The sequence below is a fragment of the Squalius cephalus genome (assembly GCF_949319135.1).
Source record: "Squalius cephalus genome assembly, chromosome: 18".
NCBI classification, from domain to species: Eukaryota; Metazoa; Chordata; class Actinopteri; order Cypriniformes; family Leuciscidae; genus Squalius; species Squalius cephalus.
This window is the reverse complement of record NC_137139.1, coordinates 9058945-9081831: the sequence shown is the minus strand read 5'-3', so window position 1 is coordinate 9081831 and position 22887 is coordinate 9058945. Positions and strand designations below refer to the sequence as shown.

Here is a 22887-nt window from a genome sequence, read left to right as displayed (position 1 = left end):
GCATGTCGAGGGCTGGTGACGTCATCGTCTATAATTCAGTGTCTAACAACGAAGCAGCACAAACAAAACTTTAACCGGCACAAACGATCGCACAAACAAACGAGACTAGTTTGGGTGAATGTGGAGCAGGTCGGGGAGCTGAGTGACCTCAGAATGACCAATAAATATTATTTTAATATTTAAGAAAACGAAGCAGCACAAAATAAACGTTTATCGGCGAAAATTAGCACAAACATATGAGAATTTTGGGTGAACGTTGAGCAGGTGACATCATCGTCTATAATTCGGTCTAATATTTCAAAAACTGAAGCAGCACAAACAAAACCGGCACAAACCGAACAAGATCTATTTTATTTGGAGCATGTGGCGGCCTGGGTGACTGAATTACCTATAAATATTATTTTACTATCTAAAAAACAGAAGCAGCACAAACAAACAAAAATTACAGCACAAACGAAGTAAAAACGATTGAGCCTATTTTGTGTTGGGGGCGGGGCCAACTTCACGCAGGGCGGGCACGTGATCGGCTCAGAATGCATTTTCAAGTTGCACATTGAATTTTGCTACATTCATTGCGTGACACTTAATGGCAATGCAATCGCAAGTGTCTTAACTGTGAGTGTAAATGCAATTAAGAAAAAATAACATTTAAATTACATATTTGCTACAGTTTTTGCTTGAACATGTTAAACATATATAATCATTTCTGTAATACATTTTAATTTTAATTTTGCAACTTATAAAGCGTTAAAATTATGTATTCAATTTACATATTAAAACTAGTGTATGAAATGACAAATGTAAATTTTATAATTGAATTTTCATTTTCATTTTGCACCAAACGTTGCACAAATGATGGGAAAATTTTAATTTAATTACAGAAATGCATTGCCATTTTACATATTGCATTGTCATTTTGCATATTACATTTCAAATTGAATATTGCTACCCATATGCTTCCATACTCTAGAGACTGTAGAGCTGCTGTTAGGCACTTTCAAGTCTTTTCAAACATCCCCAAATTATTATTATTATTATTCTTTATTTCAGACAAGAGAATAATGGTCCATATTACACACAAAAAAAAAAAAAAAAAAAAAAAGAAAATAAAAAAAAAACATAATTTATACAACATAAAAACAATACATTCATCTCCTGTATAGGCTCATAAGCCAGTGAGTCCAAATACCAGAAGAATATCGCACCGAGCTTAGTTCAGGGTTGGTCAATGCAGTGATGATACTGTTCACCGAGCTCGAAAGCCTGCACATGCACCTGTACATAAGATTTCGCAGTACAGCAGGGCAGTTTGGCAGACCCACATTTACAAACATTTGGCTTGCACTACTCCAACGTGGGACCCTCAGTAGCATCCGCAGGGCATCATTATACGCTACAATTAGCTTTTGCATACTACTCTTTTTGTAGCGCCTCCACAGATGGGCAGTATACATGGTAGTGCAATACGCCTTAAAGAGTCTGATTTTAACAGGTGTTGAGCACATTCCAAACTTGCGGATCAGCATGTTAGCCTGTCCATAAAGCATGCCACACTGTCTGTAAATGTCTCTGTCATCAGACAAGTCTGCAGTCAAATAATGCCCCAAATATTTACATTCATTGCTAACCTTAAGTCTATTGCCTGACAAAAAAAATTCAGGGAATGCCAGTTCTCTTACGAGAGGTTCTCTCGTATTGCGTAAGTTGCTTACGCATCGGGAAAGTCTTCTTTCTTCGAGATCTGAAGCCAAAAAATTATCCTTAATTTTGTATTCATTGTCAACGCAGTGCAGCAGCCGGCAGACCTAGGCAGGCTGTATAAGCGTGCTCATTGGCTGCTCGGCGGCAACTGCTTAAGCCTATCAGTGAGCGCTCTGAAACGCGGCTACCAATGAGGGCGCTTTGTGCCCTCCACACTCTTCTAACCGTCAGAATGGGTGTGGCCAGCGTGTATATATTCAGTGCTCACAGGCTAAAATTCTGATTTTCTTGTCTTCAGCGAAGCTCTTCGCATCGCTGGATCTTGAGAGCCGCCGCCGTTGAAACCAGCGACCAGCAAGCCTAGGACAGCGCCTGAAGAAGCCGGCCGCCTTCGCCGCCTTCAGCCTTCCCTGCCTGCTACGCTATCCGGCGTCATATCCTTTTACTGCTGTGTGTTCGCCTACTGCAACACACTTTCTCTATCTCTAAAAGAGCACGGGGCGTTTTTCTAAAAATACCCCGTTTTCCATGCGGCTCGTGCCGCGCCCCGCTCAGCAACGGAGACCGCCATCTCATCTGCGCTCTCTGCCTGGGCCGTGAGCACGCCGCCGCCGCACTCTCCACGGGCGGCTGCCCTGAGTGCGAGGAACTTTCATTGTCGACCCTGCGGGCTCGACTTGAAGTTTTCGATCAAGATGTCGCTCCGCCCGTCCCTGCTGGGCCGCGCAATAAGAAGCGCCGCTCACAGCGACCACCGGAGACCGACGAGGCGCCTAGAAGCTCGCCGGATCCTCTCCCTCGAGCTTCTCTCTCGCCTTCCCCGCCCCCCCTCCCGGCCGCACAGCCGCCGGCCCTCGTCCGCGCCGCCGCCGCTTCAGGGGATGAGGCGGATGAATTTGATGAACGCGCCGCGGACAGCTGTTCCATCCTGGCCTCTGACAGCGAGGAGTGGTCTACTGCCTCCTCTTCAGTCCAGGATTCAGGCCGTTCTCGAGCGGGCGAGGACGCAGAACTTTTACGCCTCCTCACGCGAGCTGTTGAACAGCTGGGCCTTGACTGGTCTCCCCCTGAGGAGCCAGCCCCGAACAGACTCGACGGCTGCTTCCTTCATCAACGCCGCCGACAGCCAGCGTCCAGAACCGCACCCTTCCTGCCTGAGCTTCACAGCGAGCTCTCTAAATCGTGGAATGCTCCATTCTCCGCGAGAGTTTCTTCCCACGCCTCATCGACGCTCTCACAGGTTGACGGCGCCGCTGAGAAGGGGTATAATGCCATTCCCCCCGTGGAAGAGGCGGTCGCAGCGCACCTTTGCCCGCCCTCTGGTTGGCGCTCAAAGGCTGCCCTCCCGTCGAAAGCTTGCAGGACCACATCAGCCCTCGTTGGCCGCGCTTTCGCCGCCGCGGGACAGGCTGCATCTGCACTCCACTCTATGGCCGTGCTGCAGATTCTCCTCCGTGATCTGGACGAGAAGCGCTCGGAGCCTGCTTCCATTACGGATTTGAGGAGCGCAACGGACCTCTCCTTTCGCGCCACGAAATCCGCTGCCCAGGCCATTGGACGGTGCATGGCCTCTCTGACTGTCGCAGAGAGGCATCTCTGGCTCACGCTCGCGGATATGAGGGAGTCTGAGCGCGCGGTGTTCCTTAACGCCCCCCTCTCCCCCACCGGCCTGTTCGGCCCAGCGGTTAACGGGATCGTGGACCGCTTCTCGGAGGTTCAGAAGACCACACAGGCAATAAATTTGTTTCTGCCTCGGCGCTCCAGGCCTGCTGCACGCCGTCCTCGTGACCAGCCTGCACAAAGCTCTGCCCAGCGCCCAGCTCGACCTCCGTCCTCGCAGCGACAACAGGGCGGCCGCCCTCGCTCTCGCTCGACCAGCCGCATCAGGCCGCCTCCTCCCCGGGGACCCCGGCAGAGGATCGCGGTGAAGCCTGAGCCTGCAAAATCCTCCTAGCCCGAGGAGAGAAGCGACGATTGTGTCCCGCCGCGGCCGGACCGTCGTCAAAGCTTCACGCTCTGTCAGTCCCCGTTGCCACGGTTACTGCAGACACTCATCTCGCAGCCAACGAGCCGGTGAACTCACCCTCTCGCCTGCACACAACCGCCGTTTTCACGGCGACCCAGAGAAATCTCAAAGAGAGCATTATGCCTGGTCGCGCGGCTCGCGCTGTATGTGTTTCAAATGCAGTAAATGTGCCCACTTATCTGTGTTCACCTCTGCACACAAGCACCTTAAACCCCGTGTCTCTCACAGAGCCCGCTCGCATAAAGCAGGCACAAGCCGCTCGAGCGCTAAAAGTAGGTCATGTGTCCACCCCGCTGTGCCCACACCTACTCACTGCCCGCTCTGTTACACAACCCCTCACAACCGGTCATGTTATAAGAGCTCTCGAGCCTGCGATCAGCGGTGATCAGAGCCCGGAGGCCATTCTGCCCCTGGCTGCACACGCGAGAGCGTGGGAAGCTATTCCAGGCGCGTCAGAATGGGTGCTGAGCACAGTAAAACAGGGCTATACTCTGCAGTTCGCTCGCCGCCCTCCGCGCTTTCAAGCGCGTATCGAGACCAGAGTGAATGGGGAAGTAGCACATCTACTTCGAGCAGAAATAGCTACACTTCTGTGCAAAAGGGCTATAGAACCGGTTTCCCCTTCCATGAGCGAGTCGGGCTTTTACAGCCGTTATTTCCTCGTTCCCAAGAAGGACGGAGCTCTCAGACCAATTTTGGATCTGAGACGTTTGAACAAGGCTCTTATGAGAAGACCGTTCAAAATGCTCACAACCAGACAAATTCTCGCGCAAATTCGCCCGAGGGACTGGTTTATATCTCTCGATCTAAAAGACGCGTACTTTCAGATCCAGATAATACCCCGTCACAGGCCATTCTTGAGATTCGCCTTCGACGGTCAGGTATATCAGTACACCGTCCTGCCGTTCGGCCTGTCTTTAGCACCCCGCACATTCAAGAAGTGCATGGACACGGCTCTCGCTCCCCTGAGGGGTCGGGGAATGCGAATTCTGAGCTACTTGGACGATTGGCTGATCCTAGCACAGTCAGAGGCCGAACTCATCGCCCACAGAACAGTGCTTTTAAGCCACTTGGACAGCCTGGGGCTTACGGTCAACTGGACCAAGAGCTCGCTGGTGCCCAGTCAATCAACCTCTTTTCTGGGTTTGGATCTGGACACTGTAGCGATGACGGCCCGCCTGTCGACACAGCGCGCGCGCTGCATTCGACGCCTGGCCGCGTCCTTCCGGCCGGGCAGCACCGTACCTCTCAAAACATTTCAGAGGTTACTGGGTTGTATGGCCTCAGCTGCAGCAGTGCTTCAGCTGGGTCTTTTACGAATGCGCCCGCTACAACGCTGGCTGAATGCCCGAGTGCCTCACAGAGCATGGGCTTCCGGCGGTATCCGAATCAGAGTGACTCAGAGCTGCGTTTCAGCACTGAAGCCCTGGTTAGCGGCCGACTGGTACCAGCGGGGAGTGACAATGGGAGCTATCTCACACCGCAAAGTTATCTCGACGGACAGTTCCACCTCAGGTTGGGGCGCTCTGTTCGAGGGCAAACCGGTTTTTGGCCTGTGATCAGACCAGGAAAAATGCCTCCACATAAACTGTTTGGAGATGATAGCGGTCGAGAACGCGCTCAAGCGCTTCCTCCCGTTCATACAGGATCACCATGTGCTAGTCCGCTCGGACAACATGTCCGTGGTATCCTATGTGAACCGACAGGGCGGTGTCAGATCCAGGAATCTGTGCAAACTGACAGAACGCCTTCTCGTGTGGGCTTACCGCTCGTTGCGCTCGCTGAGAGCCGCGCACGTGCCGGGCCACCTGAATGTCGGTCCAGACAGACTGTCCAGGGACAACATTCCCCCGGGAGAATGGTCCCTGCACCCCCAGACAGTCCAGTTTCTCTGGCGCCTATTCGGCAGAGCGGAGATCGACCTCTTTGCGTCGGAAGACAACGCTCACTGCCCGAAATTTTACTCGAAGAGCGAGGACGCGCTGTCCCAAACATGGCCCAGCCTCCCGCTGTATGCTTTTCCTCCGATCTCCCTGTTGCCACAGGTCATTTTGAGGATCAGAGAAACGCACCACTCAGTGCTTCTGATAGCCCCGCGATGGGAAAACCAAACTTGGTACCCAGAGCTAGTGAGGCTGTCGCACTCACCCCCATGGCTGATCCCGGTGAGAAAGGATCTCCTCTCCCAAGCCGGTGGATCGATCTGGCATCCCCATCCAGAGCGTTGGTCTCTGCATGCATGGGTGATCAACGGATACCCGTTGACCTGTCAGAAGGGGTCGTGAACACGATCACACAGTCTAGAGCCCCCTCCACGAGACGGCTCTACGCGTCTAAATGGTCGGTGTTTTCCAAATGGTGCGCTACTAAAAGCTTGGATCCACGCGCATGCGGGGTCCCGCGGGTGCTCTCCTTCTTACAAGAGCTGTTGGAAAAGGGCAGGTCCCCTTCCACGCTCAAAGTATATGTGGCGGCTATTGCAGCGTTCGCGGAGACGATGCGCGGCCGGGCAATAGGAAGGAATGAGCTCATTATCCGCTTCCTCAGAGGAGCTAGACGGATGAATCCCCCGCGGCCCCCCTCGGTTCCTTTTTGGGATCTGTCCTTGGTCCTGGCGGCCCTGAAGGCTTTTCCCTTTGAACCGCTCGAATCCGTGGATCTAAAGTACCTGTCGCTTAAAACCGTTTTTCTGATAGCTCTGTCTTCAGTTAAACGTGTGGGGGATTTGCACGCGCTATCTGTTAGCCCTGCATGTCTTGAGTTCGGACCGAACGACTCGAAAGTCATTCTCAGACCGAGACACGGTTACATCCCCAAAGCGATTGGAACCCCTATTAGGGCACAAGTTATTTCCCTTTCGGCTCTGCCAGCATCCGATAATGGGGACAGTGATAACCTCCTATGCCCTGTCCGGGCGCTGAGAGTTTACATCACGCGCTCCGCCGCTTTCAGGCGTTCAGAGCAGCTCTTTGTTTCCTTCGGCGGACGCACCAAGGGTCTCGCCGCCTCTAAACAGAGCCTGTCCAGGTGGATAGTGGATGCGATCGCAGCAGCTTATGCCTCCAAACACCTGCAGTGCCCTTTGGGCATCAGAGCCCACTCTACTAGAGGCATGGCCTCTTCGTGGGCTTGGTCCAGCGGAATTTCTATCCACGATATTTGTATGGCGGCGGGCTGGGCCTCCCCATCAACATTCGTGAGGTTTTATAACCTGGAAGTTCCCGCCCTACAGGCAAAATTATTGTCAGTTTAAGTGACATATATGCTCTGCCCAGTCTCTCATGTGCAGACTACGTTCACATGCTGGCGATATTTCTGGTATGATACTTAGGGTGAAGTGTTTTAAACTCAGACCGGCTGGACCGCTCTGTTTCTCATTTCCCTTTACGCGCTGTTTTACCGGTGCTGGCCGCCCGTATTCCACTCTGTGGCGCGGGGGTTTATTCTCTTCATGTAAGACCGACTATGTCGCTCTTCTCTTACCCTAATGAGTGCTTATGTACTGTATGGGCTCGCTCTGCCGGCCCTACTGTTTTGCACTACTATATGCTTATAGACCGGCCGCGCCGCTCTATTTTATATACTGTATGAAGTGCTTGTACTGTGCTGGCCCGTCTCCCCGACCGGCCACATATTCCAGCAGAATGTTTTCCCCGGTCTCCCTGGGATTCATGGGCTGGATGCTCGGCGCACACGGCGTTGACAAAGGGTTCCCGATGCGTAAGCAACTTACGCAATACGAGAGAACCTCTCGTAAGAGAACGTAGTCGGTTACTAATGTAACCTCGGTTCTCTCTAGAAGAGGGAACGAGTATTGCGTAACCTGCCGTGTCGCGCCACGAGCTTTTGCGCTTCAGACTGCGAAAACCAGAATTTTAGCCTGTGAGCACTGAATATATACACGCTGGCCACACCCATTCTGACAGTTAGAAGGGTGTGGAGGGCGCGAAGCGCCCTCATTGGTAGCCGCGTTTCAGAGCGCTCACTGATAGGCTTAAGCAGTTGCCGCCGAGCAGCCAATGAGCACGCTTATACAGCCTACCTAGGTCTGCCGGCTGCTGCACTGCGTTGACAATGAATACAAAATTAAGGATTTTTTTTGGCTTCAGATCTCGAAGAAAGAAGACTTTCCCGATGCGTAAGCAACTTACGCAATACTCGTTCCCTCTTCTAGAGAGAACCGAGGTTACATTAGTAACCGAGTACGTTTGGAGTCCTCTCTGCTCCGGGCTATCATGATAATACTTTTCTTTGAGTTGTATTTTATATCAAAGTCTATTCCATACTGAGTGCACACATGCAACAGCTCTTGTAACCCAGCGCTATATGGACAGAAAATAACAAGGTCATCAGCGTACATTAGGTGGTTAATGGTACTGTCGCCAACCCTACAGCCCGTTCCACAATCATTTAAAAACCTTGACAAGTCGTCCATATATACATTAAATAAAGACGGAGACAAAATGCTGCCCTGTCTTACTCCATTTGACACACAGAAAGATGCAGATAAACAATTTCCCCATTTTACAGACATTAACTGATGGCCATACCAGAAAACCAGAATTCTCACAAGACATTTTGGAGCACCTTTCTTGTACAATTTTGAAAATAATTTTTCATGGTTTACATAGTCAAAGGCCTTTGAGGCATCAATAAAACACATAAAAATTGTTGTATTTTGTCTATTGTACAAATCCAAAATTTCTTTCAAAGCAAAAATGCACATTTCTGTTCCATGTTTGGGTTTAAAACCAAACTGATTATCAGAGGTCAGCAAAAACTCTTCCAACTTATTCAAAATGGACTTTTCCAGTACCTTAGACAAAGTGCTGGCCAGAGCTATAGGTCTATAATTGTCTTTACTGTTAATTTTGCCAGTTTTATCTTTTACAATTGGAACCAAAATGACAGACAATAATCGGTCGGGTAGGACTCCATGTATAAGAAAGCCTGTAAAACAAATGGCGAGCAAGGGATATAATTTACTGCTAGCATATTTTAAATGCTCAGCAGATACCCCGTCTATATGATCCAATTGTAAGATTCATTGTCTATTCATTGTCTATCTTCCTCGCGGATCGCTTCGATGGCCGCAGGCCCAGATGTAACACCAGGTGCAGAGCTATATTCAGCCTCACCGGCCATTTGGGCTAAGCTACCACGCTCTCTCGATTTGCGAGCCTCGTAGTACCGGCGCACATAGATCCCCGCAGGCCAAAGTTGCGTATCATACAATTCGGCTACTTCTTTGCACTCCGCTACCACTTGGAACGAACCAAATCGGTTGCTAGTGGACGCTATTTTCTTACAAGTCACCGGTTTGCCCAGTTTCCCAGACAAATAAGCGCACAAAGTATCAGCGTCTAGCTCAGGGGAAACCTAGTGGCAAAGACACTCACCAATTTGGTTTTGACCACGGGGATATTACTCTCGGTTCCAGTTCTGATTATTCCCATTTTCCTCCGCTGCTCCGCTCCCTTCTTGGACGGGGTTGCACAGCTGCATTGGGCTGCATCACGATGCTTGGCTGCTTATGTTTTCCTTTCTTTACATATATATGTATATTTTTTCTTAATATAACTTCAAATATGCATTTTGTTATTTTTTTAAAAACATGCCAAGAGGGGATCTGCAACTCTGACCGATGTCTAACTATCCAAAAGGGGACTTCCATAGCCTGCAATGGAACTGTGTGTATGTGAACAGTGAAGTGAACTGGCAGTGAAGTCTGTCTTCAGCACTCCCCCAGACAGCACGCCAAATACACATAATCTTTACTCTGTGTAATGGATGTAAGAGTGAACTTGTGAAATAATCCATAATATCATAACAATTTCGATGAAAGCACTATAAAACATCAGAAGATTTCTGTTGTGGACATTACAGGAAAGTTATTGCTTTAAAGGAGACATTTCATGCTTTTAAATCGTTCCTTTTTACATATAAATCATACATTTGTGGTCTATATAAAGCGGAACTGCAATGCTTGGGTCTGAATTCCTCATTATTATAGACCCTTTTACAGTTGGTAAACATGGTGACGTATTTGTGTGGGCGGGGCTTAGCTGGAGGCAGAAAGAACCCTCTGGCCGCTTCACTAACGTTAGTTTGCCAGTTTGTTATCTTGTTTTTTTAACAATGACTGGAGAAAATCCAATTTTATCTTAATGTGCAAGGTCACTCACTGTCCAGGACCGCAATTGTTATTTGCAAAAGTTAATTTTAACGGACGGAACCAGATTGTCTGACCCGTACACGATCACTTAATGGATGGACGATCTGACAGGATTAACGTTAACGCTAACGCTACCTCCGGTTGAGTGGACTGACTTCTACACCTACCCGATAGAGAAACCGAGGGTAAAGAGAAACTGAGGGCATATACATATTTAGATGCCTATAACTATGTGCTGAATGGTCATGCAAAGACTTGTGTGGTACGATCCGCAGTTCTGCCTAGCCAGCGCCAAGAAGACGACAATGTAAAGAGTGACACTAGCTGCAATTTTAAAGATGTGGATATTTTCTAGAAATAAAAATTCCAGATACAGCATATACTAATTTTTCATCGATTCTTGCACCCAACAACACAACAAGATAACATTTAATAATAAAAAGAATAATTTAAGCTCCTTATTATGTAGCCGAATCTGTGCTGGTTTGTATTGGCCGCCTCCAGTTTTCTGTTTGTTTTGCCTCCAGCTAGCGCCGTGACGTAACTGTGACGTCGGCGCAAAAGGTGTCTATAGCTCCACAGGCCCCTCTTCTACCCCTTTTCTGATGTGCGTCTGAGAGCAACTCGTTTTGGTGCGTCCTTTTTAAATGCAAATGAGACACGTCATACCCCACCCCCTCTCCCGGTTGTAGAGGTGACACTCGGTTCAACTCCACCCCGTTCGGCCATATTTGTAGTTTGATAGCAGAGATACGATTATCTAGAGGCACAGAAACTTTTGGACATCTAAGATTTGTGTCAACACAGAAAACATTTCATCATTGGATAGTTTTTTCGTTTTATTAAAGTGTTGTTTTATGTCAGCTTAATGCCCGGAACACTTTTCAGAAAAGATAAGGCAACTTATTTAGCACAATTCACACGGTAATTCAGGAAAAAAAAAAATCTCCGAATGCTTCACATGAAACTTTGGTCTTCCGACCTTTTACCACCGTGTCGATTTATTTGGATTAATATGTGCGAGGGAGAGAGAGCAAGACAGCGCCTAGTTTGGAGAAGGTGAAGTCCTGTTTACATTTTCGCCTGGCTCTGAAGAGAGAGAGAGAGAGCGCGCGCGCGACCGGGTCTCTCTCTCTGCTCGTTCTTTCAGTTAAACATGCGCCCTGTCACAAGCGCGGCAGTTCATCTACATTACTCACCGACTATTACTAACAATAAATCAACAAAAACATCATACAATTTTAGAAATATGTATTCACCATTTCATAAAATGTACATATGGCCACAAATATGTAAACAGTCTACACAAGACTCCACAAGTCTTTTTTGCCAGGGAAAAACCTAAATAGCCAACAGACTAAAGAAGACATGAACAGCATGTATTCAATTCATTTTTGAGCCACACAAGACATTGCTGTCAGAGTGTCAGGGAGCTCAATCTGAGAAAAGAACATGAAAAATTAAAATAAATTCTAGAAGGTCAACACATTTAGATGACCATCTCAAAATTAACTAGGCTACTAAATTAATTGGACTGCCCAGCATTAGATGCATGTACTGCAGCTCTATGGTAAATCATTGCAGTTGAATAGCAATACAATACTGCATATACTTGACATAATTAATTAACAGTGAATATTTTGAACACTTCAAGTACACTGAGATCCCGACAACTGGCAAGATACTGCACCATCTCAGCTGGAAGCTGATGTGGTTTGTTTTTCTATAAGTTTACATCAACTTGTGTCCAACATGGTAAACAAAAGAATGTAAGTCCCTTGCATTAATTAATCAGCTGTTTCAAATACAGCTTTTCAATTTTTTAGTGTGTGTGTGCGTGAGTGAGTGTGCATGGGTGAGAAAGAGAGAGAGGGCTACCCTTTATAAAATTCACACCCCATTAGAGAACTAATGCAATGTGGAATGAACACGATCACACACACGGAGCGCAGACACACACACACACACACCAACAGAGAGAGAGAGAGAGAGAGAGAGAGAGAGAGAGAGAGAGAGAGAGAGAGAGAGAGAGAGAGAGAGAGAGAGAGAGAGAGAGAGAGAGAGAGAGAGAGAGAGAGAGAGAGAGAGAGAGAGAGAGAGAGAGAGAGAGAGAGAGAGAGAGAGAGAGAGGTACTGGTACTAGAGCATAAATGCAATGTGGAAAGTACATGATATCACACACACACACACACACACACACACTTCTTCCTCCAGTGGTCTCGGGCATGACTGTCAGAATGAGGTTGAAACAGATCAACATGGCGAATTTCATTATTAAAACTGTTAGAAAACTGAACTGCACACCGTTAACATGACTATTCACAATCACAATTTATTTCCTAATGTGTAAAACTTGCATCTTTGAAAAAAAGAAAAATTCACAGAGATCACAGAGTACAAACTTTCAAAAAAAAAAACTAAACAGGAATAACACCCTGAATTAAAAAACCTAGTACATGCACATAGCATTGGTCTATTCTCACAAATCCATTGTATGTCTTAAAACAAATATACTGTAGCACATGAGTCATGTGTACTTGTGCAATATTTTAGGGTATGTTTTCAGTTTTGGAGGATGCCAGAAGTGATGACTATGAATTGTTGTTGTATGGCAAAGAGTGTTTGAATAAATCTTTTGAATGAAAGATATGACTTACACACACAAAAGACACTGGCTGCCACCTACTGGTGTAATGATGTAAACAAAAAACAAGTCACTAAACAAATCCATAAAATGAATGTTTTTAGTGAATTGATTCATTGAATTAAGTACAAATATTCTTTGATGTTTTTATTGATATCTGTCATTTTATTTAGGGTTTTATGATGTGTAATAATAATAATATGTTACATATTCATTAATATATATTTATCATATAGTTTTTTCTATTTTCAAATAAATTATATTCTCATTTGTTAAAGTAAGCCATTTAAAACATTAACAGGTGGTTATTGTACTACACTATTAAAAATTCAGCTGTTTTTGGTCTTATATGGTTCAAGTATTATGTAATGCCTTGAGATTTTGGAGCAAAAAGGCATTTTCTAAAGAGAAGCAAGTCTTCAGTCATGGCTAGGAAAGAATGTCCTGGACGGAGATCTTCCAGATGAGATTCAGAGCCACTGAAGTTTCAGTGCAGAGCGGCTTTCTCCTCTCGAAGAGACTGTTCACATTGCTTTGACATCGATGTTGGCGACTCCATGCACCTGAGGTAGTTGACGGCAGTCAAGTGAAGCTAGAAGTTTCTGTGGCCCAGCCTCAGAGGGAATAAACTTCTCTGTCAGTGTCGCCGTGGCCAAGCTTTTTATATCTCTGAGAAAAAAAATATAAGCAATAAAGAGTGAGAAAAAACATGTTTTTGAATTGATTTGTTACACTGCATATTTTTTTCTAAATATTCTTATAATGTTATATCAGTTACTAGGCTGTGAAACGGTTAACAAAATGTATTAAATTTATACCTTGTGTATGATTTTGAAAATATAGTTTGCCTTTTTCTGTTTTGCCATCACATGAATAAATTGTATTTTTAACATATATTCAAATAGACAGTTATTTTAAATGGTAATACTGTTTTGTTTAGTTTTTTTATCAAATAAATGCAACTTTGGTGAACACAAGATAATTCTTTTAAAAGCATTAAAACCTCTTACGGACCCGAAACTTTTGAGAGATAGTTGTTCTAACAACTGTGTATTGAAAGCAGTCACACAGACCATAATGAGGACAACCACATCCGATGTACATTTGATATTGAGCATCTTACCCGTAGGAAACCTCCCTGACACTCTGCAATCCCAGTCCTTCAATGCGAAACTTCACGTTCTTCAGTGTGCGCTTAAGTGGGTTCTGGAAAACGATCGTAACCTTCAACTCTTTCCCAACTACTACAGTGTCCCCATCAGGCTGAAAGGTAGAGGAGCACACATTTACAACAAGTGTCATGACATTAAGTGAGATCCCATAAATCTAATTCACCCAATAAAACCTAAAAGTGGCTTTGCTTGTTCTAACCTTAATTTACCACACATATTAGTCTCCATATATACACGTGAATCATTTTGAGTTTAAAACAGAGACGTCTTTTAAACTCACTTTGATGATTATGTCTGGTGTGCGCAGTCTGAAGCGAAACTGGGTAGCCAAAACCTGTTTGGTCTGTGTGACCCGTCCAGTGAGAGTGAGCATCAGCATGGCCTGGTCCACCAGATGGTCTTTATAGTGATCGTAGGGCAGACACCACTCCACAGTCTCGACTATGATGAGTAAGAGCGAAAAATTAATCTCTAATTGGCATCAGTAATCCAATCTGAATTAAACGCTGCATTATTGCATGAATGCACTCTGTTAAGGTCTCTCACCTTCATTGGGTTGGAGTTCCATTGGTACCTGGTCTTTCTTTACTGTAGATTTATACACTCCAGTATAGTACATGACAGCCACCTGGCTGTGGAGGTTGAAAGTGCGCTGTTCTGCACTTGTGTTCTTCACCGTGACGGCCAGTTTAGCGTCTGCACCAAGCTGAGGCTCTTCTCCATCCATGGTGATCTGGAGGGTGACGTCATTAGCACTGGAGATGTCGTAGATCCCTGATTTAGAGCCATACTGACAGGCTGTTTCCACAGCTATGCGTTCTTCCTCTGAATCTAAAACGAAGGCATAGTGATGTGACGCTCATTGTTTTGTCTGGATTTTTTTTCATTTATTCATAAGTACATTAAAAAAATGCAATTCATTCATACAAAGACTTGAATATAATTGTATGGTATGCTTGTGTTTAGTTTCTGAATTAAAATTCAAAATGACGTAAACACTTTTTATGACAAGGCATGCATGGTTAGCTCAGGATGTCATGTGGAGCGACTTCCCAAAAACTGAATGAATTAATAATTTATGTTACATGCTAAAATAATATTTTTTAATAATATTTAGACTTGTTTAAAAAAAAACATAAAATACATATTAAAAACTGTTAATGATTAAGGTATGTGCTCTTGCACGGATTCAAGGTGAAAGGGAAATGCAAGTATTACTTTTTACTTGCTGGTTACACCACATGACATTTTTAGAGCCACTTAATTGTAACTTCTTGAAAATGGTGTAAAATATTTTCTATGGAGAATAACACAATATTATAACTTTTTAATATACTTAAGTTTTTATATACACAAGAAACCAACACCCTCTCTGAGAGATGATAGCATGTCCGATTCAAATGAACAAGACAATTGTTTTCAATGAACCCATTGATTCTGCACTGACTCATTTGAAAAACTCACTCACTGATTCATGTCTTATTAAGTACATTAAAAATAAAGTAATTTTGCATTTTTACTCAATTTGAAAATTGGCACATACTTTTACTGGAGTAACATTTTATGAAGGCATCTGTACTTTTACTCAAGTACTTGATCATCCACCACTGATGAATACAAGTATAAGATCTTTGTGCATGTGTTTTAAACTAGATTTGGATTTAAACTTGATAAGAATTCACAGTTGTGTGAAAGAACCTGGAAATATTTAAAAAAAGCTCCCCTTTATAACATCAGGAACATTCAACATTTCTCCACCCATCTTCTATTCAGGGTTTATAATTGTCCATCAATCAGACTGTTTTCAGTTGACTACCCTTTTCATTTCTTTTTTTCTTTTTTTACCTTCCGGGTATTTGTAGAGGTGTGTGATGTCTTCTCGTTCATCAGAGCCAACTGCTTTAGTGCTGATGCAGTGACCGACTGCGTTCTTCTTAACTATTACGGGAGTGAAGGTGCCATCAGCAGTCCGCTGCCAATAGACTTTATCACTGTTCACCTTGAACAAGAAAAAATTAAATGATTAGTAAGCATCTTTGGGCCTCCTTTAAAAATGAAGTGATAAATCAGAAGTTTTAGGTATACCTCTGCAAATACAAATGGCGTGTCATGCTTGAGGTACACTTGTCCATTCCGGACAGCTGCGACAGAAGAGGGACCGCAGCGAAAGACGCCCTGACTGGTCTCTTGAGGGGTGGCATCTACTGCCTGCCACCCCCCCAAACCCGCGGGTAGATCTGGACGGGCCATCCAGCAGTCATTCCACACATGGAAGTTCCTGCAGAGACAAGACAGGGACAATTGTATGTTTACTGCCATGTTTAGTTTGACGCTGATCCTATTACAGGTTTGAATGGTGCAGCATTTGGGAGTAACAGTAATAGGTTAAGCTATTTAACATTACAGAGTACTCTGTACTTGTCTAGATTTGTTTAAAGTTAAAATATTGTAAATTAAATTTGAGCTAACCAGACAGAATCTCGATTAAGCTCCTCAATCGGCTCATAATTCTCATCTAAATACACATCTGTTGTCAAGGAAACATCTGTGTCATGAGCAGACTCGAAGTTTGTAACGCTCCGCGTGGGAATCCCTAGACACCTCATCACTGAAAATGAGAAAGAGGTTTAATTGTTATGCTCAAATCAAATGGACATGTTCTTACACATTCTCAAACACATGCTCTTACCTGAGGTGGTGACCCCAGAGAAGACCCAGCACTGCCCATATCTGACCGGTGCTCCTCCGTTCTCGTGGTACTGTCTCAGGATGTCACTGCTGCCGTTCCAGAATGTGGGGGCCATGCCATTATCGTACGTACCTGACCAGTTGCCTATCAACACACCGTTGTCATCAGGAGAGTTAATCTGTCAAACGACAAATTATCCTTCTATTACATCTGCATTTTTTTAATGGTTGAATTTATGCATAGTTTTCTCATGATAACTGATATGTTGTTTCAAGTTGGTAGGAGCAGCCAGTCGATCTTTCTTTCCTATCTATGCAACCTTATTTTTTTCCGTCTCGACTTGATCCAGCTCAGTACTGTGGGCCCTCCTCCTCCCCAGCACCACCTGTCTAGATCTGCTACTGTGTTCTCCCTAATTTACCTTGCATCAGCAGCATGTTTCCAAACTAAGCTCATGCTCCACTCGTCACTATGATGGTAACCCCCCCCCCCCCCCCCCCCAAAAAAAAACCCCACACAACAGAAACTTCTAAATTAGCATAGCTAAACATTAAACACTACTAAGTCTCCCACTTAACATTAATTTTGCAATAAAAATCATTACATAACACTTAATTTTAGCATTTACCCTCCCTTTGGGTAATACTGGGAAATACAAATCCCAGCCCAGTTTCAGCTAAATTTAAGTTTGTCTAGAGAAAAAAAAGTTAATAAAACTGAAAACAATTAAACAATTCAGATTATAATGTGTCAGTTTTGTGAACTCAAAAGAAAAAGAAAGTTCTAAATACTCATAAAAGTTCACTTGATTGAGCTAATTTGTTTAATTTAAGTTTACCCTACTCAAACCAATTAAACATTTTGAGCATTAGGGTTTACAATGAATGATAATGTTCATGAAAGATGTTATAGGCTGCATTAGATAGGGGGTCCAGAGAAGAAAGTTGTCATTATAAGTGGACCCCAGTGGAAAGAAATAATATGACCCCTTTAAAAGGAGCATTCAAACTCACCATTGCGGACAAAAGCCTGACCACATTGACAGGATCTCCCCATCCTGATGCTGGGGTACCGCTGTGCTCCAGCAAAAACAGGCACGCTGGAAGGATGCCCTTTTCAAACTAAGATACAGAAGAAAGTGTTGGTTTTTTTAAATGGCATTTTATCTTTAAATGAAATTAAATATAATCCAATTTGAAATCTGTTTTTCTGTCATATGTTCAAGCTGAGAAGGAATCTATTAAGTTTGTATGAAAACACTAGTTATGTTAATATGGATGCAGTGCTCTGACCTGGCCAAAACTCCACGGCCTGTCTCCGATCTGGTTGTCAGTTCCGTAATATATTATTCCCATGTCATTTAAAACATACTCTTTCCTCTCTTCCTCACTATCCATGTACACAGAGTCGCCTAGAAGAGGAAGAAAAAGTGGATGAAGCAGAGTTTCCATTTCCCAGCATCTTGGAATGAGACAGACCGTGTCGAAAGAAAAGGACAAAAATAAGGTTGCACTGTCCAAAACAGGCACTGAATACATAGACTCATATTCCTACTACTTCTTAATGCCTTATTTTTCAATGCATGATATATATTTGTCATACTTGATGTACTCATATTTATCTGTCCAAATCATGGATGTCACAATTGAAAAGACTTAATATAATCATAGCCCAGACAGCAACATTGGGCCCACATCTGGTACGTGTGGAATGATGTGTACCAGATGTGGGCCGGATCTGAGCTGACACTATGTTGCTGTCTGGGACGTAATGGAGCTGTGCGCAAAATCTGGGACACGGTAAAATATTATGATAATGGTAATTAGAATACATTAAGAACTAAATTAACATTCTACATTTATTGAATATAAATTCAATTGTTTATGTAAACATTATGAAAGTTATTGGATACAGTTAAGAAGGTCGAGACCTCTGAAGTTGGACAGGACAAAATCCTCATTTTAGGCGGGACAGACATCTGATTTGTTTAAAATAGGGCTGTCCAATCCTGCTCCTGGAGGGTCACTGTTCTAGAAAGTTTCACTCCAACCCCAATTAAACACCTGAACCAGCTAATCAAGGTCTTACTAGAAACTTCCAGGCAGGTTTGTTGAGGCAAGTTGCGGCTAAACTCAGCAGGACAGTGGCCCTCCAGGAGCAGGTGTGGACCCCAGTTTATAAAACAAACTGCTTTAGGTTAATTTAATGTTAGCTAAAAGATATGTAATGCCTAATATATCCAATAGATTTCAACAATAAACATGGAATTTGTGCTTTAATGTCTTTTAAAACTGTCACAAACAGTATTTGTGGAGTGTGCCAGATAACATCACACCACAACTACTTTTCATTATGTGTACTTTGTGATGTTATCATTCCCCCTATCTCTCTCACCCCGCCCTTGTTCTCACCTTCACACCAGGGGTTGAACAGCATGTAGATGTCATTGTCAGGACTGTACGGAGACATGGCCTCGCCCATCGGGGAACGTGTTGCAACACCAAGCCTGTATTTGCCAATAGCAGCAGTTGGCAGAGAGTTGACAGAAAGTGTGATTTTTTTGTCTTTCTGTTCAACTATCTTGGCCTCCCAGCAGTTATCCTGCAGATCCTCAACCAAAGGAACAATCACATGTGTGCCTTTGGACACATCTGGGAGATTACCTGAAAGATATACGCACACAAACATACGGAGATGGAAAGACAAATGCTTTTTTAAGACCAAAAACATAACCATGAGATCAAAAGTTTGGGGCTGGTATAGTCTCTAGACTATACAGTGAATACAATTTGAAGGAACTGTTTGGGCTAAGGGTTGTAAGATGGCAAAACTGACCTAGTTTCAAATCTAAGTGAAGTTTATCTGTCTTCGAGTTGAAAGGTCTTGAGAGCTCGATCAACATCTGAAAGGTCTGGCCTCTGCGGATAATGAGGTTTTCGCTGCGGTAGCGATCTGTATGATGCTCAAGTCGGTTCGGTTCTTTGTTGGATTTGAGAAGGTCTATAGAACGCACTTCCAGTATGGTACCTGAGAGACAGAGAGACAGAGCTTGGATGTTGCGCAATATATATTGATCCAAAAATAAAAATTCTGCCATCATTTGACAGTCTTCTGTGGAACATTATTAAAAATATTTCCCTTTGTGTTCCACGGAAGAAAGTCACACAGGTCTGGGATGACTTGAGGATGAGTAAATGATGACTGAATGTTCATTATTAGGTGAATTATCACTTTAATATTTGTTCAAGCTTTATTTTTGGAGCCAAAACACTCTCTGTCCAGTTAGGTTACCTGTCTCTGGTATCTCGGTGGTTTCTGTAGGTCCAGCTGTGACGCCATCACCTGCAGTTTTGCGGCAGCAGCAGCGGAGGCAGCACTGGCGAAGCCATGTGCAACATGACCACTTCGTCTCTGGCTTCTTTAGCTTCCCCTTGTCTGGATCCTCCGGTGGAAGAGTACCGGCTGGAAAGCGGCCGATGGCAGAACGGTTCCTGATTGATAATGTGTCTACAGGCATACTGAGAAGTAAAACAGAAAAATTGAGAATTTTTGAAAGATTCAGACAAGCCCTCTAAATACCAACACCATTTATCTTACTAAGACTCTCTCATTCAGTTTTTTCCCCCCAATATTTTGGTGCATCTCATCTGTTTTGTTTTTTGTTGTTTAACATGATATTTTTGGGTAACATGTGAAGGGGTAGTTTAAATTAAAATTCTGTCATTAATTACTCATGTCATTCCAAACCCGTAATACTTTCGTTTATCTTCGGAACACAAATTAAAATCTTTTCAACTTTTCAACTCTAAAGAGCTTTCTGTCCCTATATTAACAGCTACACAACTACCACTTTAACACTTCAGTGTAAAGTGTAACACTTCAAAAACTTCATAAAGAGCTACATATAAACAATCATATATCACACATCAGCTGTGGTAAACGGAAGCTCAAGCATGTTCTCTTGACGTGCAAGGACCAATGAGGTTCATTATCGTGTTACGCAGCACGTTTGAGCTTCAGCAAGAACCAATGAGGTTCATTTTCTCATTGGTTCGCAGAACGTTTGAGCTTCTGCAAGAGGTCTGTTCTCACGCATCAAGCAAGATCGGTTGAGCTTCTGTTTATGTTTCGCTGATCATCGTTCAATTCAATCTGTTTATTATATAAAGCGATCACATCTCTTCAGAAAATTTGGACTAAACTGCTCAATTAATATGGATTAGTTTTACGATCTCATTATGAACTTTTCAAAGCGTCAAAGTGTGAGTTGCATAGCTGTCTATGGAGGGACAGCACGCTCTCAGATTTAATCAAAAAGATCTTCATTTGTGTTCTGAAAATGAACATGACAAATGGTGCAGCATTTTTGGCTACAATGTTTTTTTTTTTTTTTAAGGGGAACTTTATCCCCTTCACCTGAGCAGATTTGTACCCCAACGTACTTTTCTTTCTCTTATTCAACAGTTACTGAAATAATGTTGATAATCACTTTTTTCACATTCATTTATTGACTATAAGTAGTGTAATAGGCAGCATAATGTACAGACAGGCAGTTAGTATTGCTATATTTTTCTTAAATTTATCAAAAGTAACAGTAACGATGTTTATAATGTTACAATTTATATTTCAAACAAATGTTGTTCTTTTGAACTATCTATTCATGAAATATTGAAGTAAATATTGAAGAATCATGAAGTAATGATGCTGAAAATTCAGCTTTGATCTTAAATGACATTTTATAATATATTCCCATAGAAAACAACTATTTTTAAATTGTAATAATATATCACAATGTTAGTGTTTTTACTGTATTTTGATCAGATAAATGCAGCCTTAGGGAACATAAGACACTGGTGTGTACATTATCACCCTGTGTACATTATCTCTAATCCATTCCATAACAGTTACTTGGAGAGAAACATCTCTGGACATCCAGATTATATATAGTTTCCATATATTTATATTGCAGAATCATTTCCCAAACAGTTTCTACCAAAATACCACCATAACCGTAATTCAGTAATAAAATACAGTAGTACCTATATAGTAAATAGCAGTAGATATCTTCTCAGGTGAGATCCGTTCATGTAATGATAAAGTTTTTCCTTACTTGTTTGCAGTCCTTTGCAGTTTGTAAAAGTGTCAGTCTTGTTTATGCCTGGTTTACTTCTCCACTCTAAAAACACCCGTTGTAATTGTGTCTCATCGATATAATGCATCGACTGAGCATTTAATTTAGGACCGAACTCCAGCAAGTGTCTAGCTTTTACTATTATATATAGGGTAGGGCTAAGAACCTGTGTGATTGCTTGAGAACTGGTTCAACAGGATGACTGAAATGTTTAAAAATCATGCAATACTGTAGGAGTAATTCTGGGCATGGATGATGACACACCAGTCAGCCTGGTCAAGCTCAAAAATGGCATGGGTAGTATCGAGACAGTACACAAATAAAACAAACACTAAATCTAAAATTGAATGGATAAACCATTGCTTCTTTTGGTGGCAACACAGCAGACAGACAGATAGACATTAAAAACATTAGAAATCTACAAATCCTGTAACTGAAATACACAAATCGCCTCAATCAGTGCTTTGAATTGTCATTAAAATACAACATCACAGGCAAACCAGTTCTTAATACACGCAAAAGCGTGCTGTTATGAATCAACCACCACAAAGGCATTAATAATTACTGATAATAACAATAACAAATATAATTGCTATGGCTAAAACAGCGATGCATAGAATGCACTTTGCCTAGTTGTGGTCATACAATATGAATTATTTCTTCAATTGCTCACCTGAACCCATGCTTTACATTTTAAACGGAAGTTATGATGGTCAAAAATGTCTGCCTAGCAAAACACTTAAAAACAGATGCATTCTGTATTGCCCTAAAACATGGCTAGAAATTAATATAACATGGGAATATTTGGACTTGAAGTCATGCTGCTTCTCTCCACTGATTTCTGCTTACATGCTGAATATTCTGATTATCAGAACTTAATATCTTTCCAGATTACATTTTCTGGTCCCACTTTATATTAGGTGTCTTTAATTACTATGTACTAACATTTAAATTAATAATTTGATACAATGCACTTATTGTGTGCATACATGTTTTTACATTGTACTTATATTTAAAAAATGGTTGCATTCATAATTTCCTCTATACATTTTTTTTTCAATGCAAGTAAATAGTAGTCAAAGGCACTAGAGATTATATATATCTTAATGACTGAACAAATCATCACATTGATATAATGCACATTACATTGGGGAATTTGTTCCTTAAATTGGTGCTTGCAGTCATATTTTCACAACACTTAGCATCTGAACATAGTCTTTAATAAGAGCCCACAGACTAATATTTACAGTGTCGTCATCAAAGAATTAGATCCAACTAGACACAAACATGGGGAAGAAGAAACATGTTTCTTTATTGGCGTGAATATTCACACCACAGCTGGCTTATCT

The 22887-nt window shown here is 43.0% G+C and overlaps 1 protein-coding gene across 2 annotated transcripts; it reads right to left on the bottom strand.

Annotated features, from left to right (window-relative positions):
• Nucleotides 1-12217: 12217 nt before the first annotated feature.
• On the bottom strand, nucleotides 12218-21673 carry tgm1 (transglutaminase 1, K polypeptide). 2 transcript variants are annotated; one of them, XM_079848523.1, is made up of 14 exons: nucleotides 21518-21673; nucleotides 19699-19925; nucleotides 19243-19434; nucleotides 18819-19070; nucleotides 17700-17818; nucleotides 17421-17528; nucleotides 16408-16585; nucleotides 16188-16326; nucleotides 15804-15996; nucleotides 15564-15717; nucleotides 14265-14549; nucleotides 13999-14159; nucleotides 13670-13809; nucleotides 12218-13215 (listed from the first exon to the last, which is right to left on the bottom strand). In XM_079848523.1, the coding sequence occupies exons 2-14, from the start codon at nucleotides 19922-19924 to the stop codon at nucleotides 13071-13073; spliced, it is 2292 nt and encodes a 763-aa protein (XP_079704649.1). In that variant the 5' UTR covers nucleotide 19925; nucleotides 21518-21673; the 3' UTR covers nucleotides 12218-13070. The 2 variants fall into 2 exon arrangements, with proteins under 2 accessions (XP_079704649.1, XP_079704650.1); XM_079848524.1 differs by having other exon boundaries at nucleotides 12224-13215; nucleotides 21447-21525.
• Nucleotides 21674-22887: the final 1214 nt, after the last annotated feature.